This window comes from Adiantum capillus-veneris, chromosome 14 (assembly GCF_014529385.1).
Source record: "Adiantum capillus-veneris isolate H3 chromosome 14, ASM1452938v2, whole genome shotgun sequence".
NCBI classification, from domain to species: domain Eukaryota; kingdom Viridiplantae; phylum Streptophyta; class Polypodiopsida; order Polypodiales; family Pteridaceae; genus Adiantum; species Adiantum capillus-veneris.
Genome location: NC_140944.1, coordinates 158,673,203 through 158,678,482, shown reverse-complemented (window position 1 = coordinate 158,678,482; position 5,280 = coordinate 158,673,203). Strand labels below are relative to the sequence as shown.

The 5,280-nt window shown below is 46.2% G+C and overlaps 1 protein-coding gene across 1 annotated transcript; it reads right to left on the bottom strand.

Moving 5' to 3' along the window:
- Positions 1–583: 583 nt before the first annotated feature.
- LOC147443436 (putative pectinesterase/pectinesterase inhibitor 38) lies at positions 584–2,654 on the bottom strand. The gene is made up of 2 exons (XM_086529300.1): positions 1,479–2,654; positions 584–1,348 (listed from the first exon to the last, which is right to left on the bottom strand). The coding sequence occupies exons 1-2, from the start codon at positions 2,485–2,487 to the stop codon at positions 645–647; spliced, it is 1,713 nt and encodes a 570-aa protein (XP_086385426.1). The 5' UTR covers positions 2,488–2,654; the 3' UTR covers positions 584–644.
- Positions 2,655–5,280: the final 2,626 nt, after the last annotated feature.

Genomic DNA, 5,280 nt, shown 5'->3' with positions numbered 1-5,280 from the left:
GGTGTCTCCTCATGAGAGGTTGTGCCTCTTCACATGGCTCGCACCCTTTCATAGAAGTCTATTACTATTTAGGTTGTGGTCACGCGAGGCATAGTTATCTGTAATTCTGATAGATAACTATGCCTCTCTCATGGTCACACGAGGCTTAGTAGGATGCACAACAAAACTATGCACATGCCTTTGCAACTATGCCGATTTCGGCATAGTTGCACAACTATGCAAAGGAGTATTTTAATGCGCCTGCCCGTTCCACAGCTTTTGCAGTTTTTGAGCGACGTGCAGGCAACCCAATGGCCCATGCGATCAGGCAAGGGAGCAGCGCAGGGTGTTCTCTTTCTCTCTCTCTCCTCGGCACCTGCTACCGTGAGTGGAGTCCTGCTGATTTACCTGCAGGTGGCGGTCAGCACCGTTTGCTGCGCAACGCGTGACCACGAGGCAGTTTCCTGCCGCCTTCCCTGGGCTTGCAAGTACCTAGTCGCCCTTAGTTATCCATTACGGATAACTAAGCCCGTGTGACCACGCCCTTAGTCTTAAAACAAGCACTGGCATTTCACAATTAGAAACATGTACCAACATACCGGCCTTCATGAAGTGAAGATTTTAAAGCTTTAATTGAAGCCAACAAACTTCTCCTATTGGTGTTTTCAAAGAAGGCCAGAGGTGTAGTCGACCTGGGACAATGGAAGCCAGGCAGAACCAAGGATGAAATTGTCGGCAATGAAAAGGGCGGCATCTGAGAAGTCCATGAAGGGGTGGACGCCCTTCCAAGACACGCGGTTGGGGGTGAGGGAGCCAGGACCGCGGTTTTGGAACTCGCCATAAAAGAGGGTGTCGGAGAAAGGGTTGGAGGAGTTCCAAGCCAGCCAGCCAGCCGGGTGGATGAGCGAGTCTAGAAAGCATTCTAAGAAGACGGTACGTGAGAAGGCTTTCCAAGGGCGGCCTAGGTACGAGCTTACGGGAAAGGACACCGATGCATTAATCAGCTCTGGCGCCGCCTCCACAGTGCAGTTTTGGAAGGAAAACCCAGAAATGTCCAGTTCCACCTTGCGACCCTGTGCCGTGAGCGTGTTCTGTTGGCCTCTCAGCGGCCGCTTTGCTTGCAAGCGACAGTTCTGGAAGCTGGCGATGGCGTTGCCGAAGATGAAGTCCACCGTGCCTTGGATTATGCAGTCTCGGTAGAAATGCCGGCTGGCCAATGCGTACAGCGTGTCCTGGTAGCCCTCAAAGCCGCATCGGTAGAATACCGTGTAGTCCCCTGAAGCGCGCAGCGCTACTGCTTGATATCCCTCCGGACCTGCTGTGTTCCGGAAGGTCATATCTCTCGCCATAAAGCCGTCTGCCAAAATGCCTGAAGAGCAGTATACACACTCTCTCTCTCTCTCCCTCTCTCTTTCTCAAACATTCTCTTAATCTACTTTGCCTAGAACAATATTAAGTCCAAACTCTCTCTCTCTCTCTCTCTCTCTCAAATACGTTACCAACAGTCGCGGTGCGAAATGTGTTGAAAAGACCGCTGCTCACATTGTTCCTGCCCGTAATGACACTCAAACCCATGCCGTCTCCTACGAAGGTAAGGTTGGGCAAGCTGCTTGGTACATTCACGACCTCCTCGTACACCCCCTGCTTGATGTAAAGCACAAAGCGCAGCTTCCCAGGTGGCCAAGAGGATGTTGGCGGAATGTTGTTTAGTGCATCGGCGATGTTGAGATAGTCCCCCACTCCATCCTGCGCCACCACCATGTCCGCGCTCATGATCAAATTGTTGTATCCATGACGACCAGCTACATCGAAAGGCACAGGCACATTGGAAACGGGTGAAATAAAGCCGGTAGCCGGTGGAGGCGCAGCTTCTAGTAGCAGCTTGCGCTCTGCACATGCTGACACCCATGTCAGAGGCCCTACTAATTCGTCACGCTCCACAGCAGCGGAGAGATGGCGCGCATGGCGCAGTGACTCCGGTGCAGCTCGCTTGTGCTTCATTAGCAGTTTCTTCACCATGTCCAAGCCTCTCACTAGCACCTTCTCCAGCTGCAGCTGCCTCCTCAGCATCTCCTTCTCACACTTGCCATTTCTAACAAACTGGAATCCGTCGGCACAGGTCGTTTGAAAGCTTAGAGAGGCGCTAAGCCAGACATTAAGATTGATCAGGGTTTCATGATCTGATCCTTTATTATCAATAACAGATAAGTTAGCAATTGCCAGATTGAGCTGGTTCGATGCCCCCTCCATCATCTCAGTGCAATCCTGAACAGCTTGAAGCTCAAGTAAATGCAGGTCATTACCATCAGAAGATACTCTAGAGCAGTTTCTAGATAGGGCGTGAGACTCGTGGACGACAGCTAGAGCTGCTTTCAGAGCTATGGAAACCAGATGCTTCTGATGGCTTTGATAATCTCTACCGGCGGGAGTGTTTTGCAGAGTAGCAAAAGCCGCCATATCTAGTAGTAGCAGAAAGTGCAGCAGACCTACAAACAATATCATGTGCATTGTCCAGGAAGATAGAGATTACTTTGTTTTGAGCAGCCTGGGTCAGCTCTGTAATTAGCTATGCCGCCCCTTTTCCTAATATAATCTGTAGGTCGCTATTTACATGATACCCGCAATGGAAAGAGTTTCGGGCTTCTGCTAGCTGGATGTGCGCTTTTGTAGGGATGAAAACTCCTTTATAATCAGCACGCGAAAGAACTACCGACAGGAGCTTGTAAGTGCAGATCGATCGCTTGGTTGAGGCTTTGCTATCATACATGAGGTGCATGCACCAGATCAGATCAGTAGACTGCAGTGGTACGTCCCAATATTCATGCATGCATGTGAAGATGGGTTGTACGTTGCGTTTGCTGCCCGTGAGGCCTTCATCGAATGTACTGTTGCTTGCATGTCATGACTCCTGAGTCTTCACTGTCGTTTACTGTGCCAAGTTGCCAACCCGTGAAATCTTCCCACTCACTAAGTAGTCCAATTGTTCATTGTTTCTAGTCAACGGGTGATTCGATTGTTCTTCATTGCGTCCAATCGCTCACGACAAATCTGTATTCTATCAAATCCATATAACTGCTTCTTTTCCTGGATGTGCCTTTTTCAACCGGTTCAGATCAATTTTCTCGATTACTTGTTTCCAAAAAAGAAACTAGTCATCAAGGAGCTTTGGATGTGTTACTACATGCCAAGTTGTACTACATGCTCAATAATTCCTAGTTACAAATAAGAATTTTTGTTGTAATTCTATTATTATCAAAGTGGCGAGCACCGTAACGGTGCCGCCTCAAACTCTATAAATGAAAGGCATGCTCACACACTAACGTGTGCGCCCGATTGAACGTCAATCTCTCTCTCTCTCTCTCTCTTGTTAGCTTTGCATATTCTTTCAGTAAAGTGTTATTGAACCTTAGTAGTTTACTTTTCAGTTTGTAATTAGTAAAGAGCTTGGTACCTCTTCATTCTTCTTAGTAGTTAGCATTGCACCTGATGATAGTGCGTTGTATGAGAGAAGGACGATGAATGAAAGGCTATGGCTATGCATTTTTAACCATGCATCATGCCATTTCTGTAAGTGACCTATTTCTCCTCTCAGCAACACCATTTTGATGAGGCGTATAAGTCATTGTACAATGGTGTTTTATCTTACGACTAGCCAAAAATGCATTTAACTGATGAGACATATACTCCCCCCCTCGATTGGAACGGAGGGTACCCGTAGTACATTTTGAGAAATTTTCAGACATAGCTTGCATTTTTTTGAAGCACATATATACTTTGGACTTAGCTTTAAGCGGATATACCCATGTATGCCTGGAGTAATCATCAATGAAAGTCACGAAGTAAAGGTAATTGCCCAAGCACGAAGTTTGCATGGATCCACAAACATACAAGCTGCAACCTACATATGGCCCTAGATGAACATCCTTCAGAGATTTAGAATGCTACATCTTACTCAGAATACAACCTTCACAAACATATTTGATGTGTGCCTTAAGAGGAGGCAAAGAAGCAACAATATCAGGTTTCTGCAAATGCAGTAAAGGGGAAAAAATAAAATGACCAAAATATGCATGCCAAATAGCCTTACAATCCACAGTTGCATTTTCAAAATTTCTCCCACACTTGTCATACAAAGTGAGCTTATGCAGCCCACGGCATATGTTGAACCTACACCAGATCAGTACTTGTACTTATGTTTAATCAATCAACTCTTAGTTAGTCGGATCTTAATAAGTTGGAGTCTTGATAAGTCGGATTTTGGTCAATGGGATGTAACAGTTATAACTGTCAGAAGTTCCTATATAAAGGTCATGCTGGTTCACGCGAGGATGTAATTTTGGCTGAAATGGAAGTTATCTTTGGACCAAGATGAATCAAACTGTGTAGTCTCTTGCTTTATGATTCATGTTTGTTCTTCAGTCTGCTGTGTCGGAATTTGGTGAATGGTGAAATGGTGATGAGTTGGATATGTTTGCCTTTGTCTAACTCTGTCTTTGGTGTGTGTGACATGTTGTCAACACCTAAGTTCTCTGTGTGTTGAAGAACCCCAACACTTTGGCGATCCTGTTGTTGTGAATTTGTGGAGAATCATGTATGTCACAACGACAGAGGAGAGTAGGCAAAGTTTATTATACGAGGGCACGGGCGCGAGCAGGAAACCTTGCTATTGAACCTTTTCATTATGATGATGCCTCTGATGGGGAGGAGGAGTTCGGTGACAGTGAACAGGAATTATTGAACCAAGGGGCTGAGGGTTCTTTGAGAGCATATGGGAGGCACGTGAGGCAATTTGTTGGAGCACTTGCATTGACCGGAAGACCTGCAGGGACAAGAAGAAAGGCTTCAGTTTGACCCACTACAGGGGGCTACCAGGCAAAGACCTAGGAGACCACCCAGAAATCCTCCCATGGCCCATCCAAACCCTACAGTGAAAGGAGCCAAATTTAGAGGAAAGTTGAAAGAAGATGCAGATTGTCATGCTGCCCATTTTGAAACAAAGTGGCAGGCTAGTGGTTATCAGGCCTTGCATAATGACCAAACAAAGATGGAGCAATTTGCAGCTACATTAGAAGGCAAAGCCATGAGTTGGTTTAGCCAATATGGTATAGCCCATTTTGCTACCTATAATGCTTTGAAAGCACCTTTTTTACAAAGATTCAGAAAGGAGAAGACTCCTACAGACATTTTGAAGAAACTCAGGGTGATCAGACAAAGAGATATGGTGGTTGAAGATTTTTCTCAAAAGTTCAGAGTTTTGGTTGAGAGACTTCAGGGCAATGAGAGGCCCACTGATGAGATGTT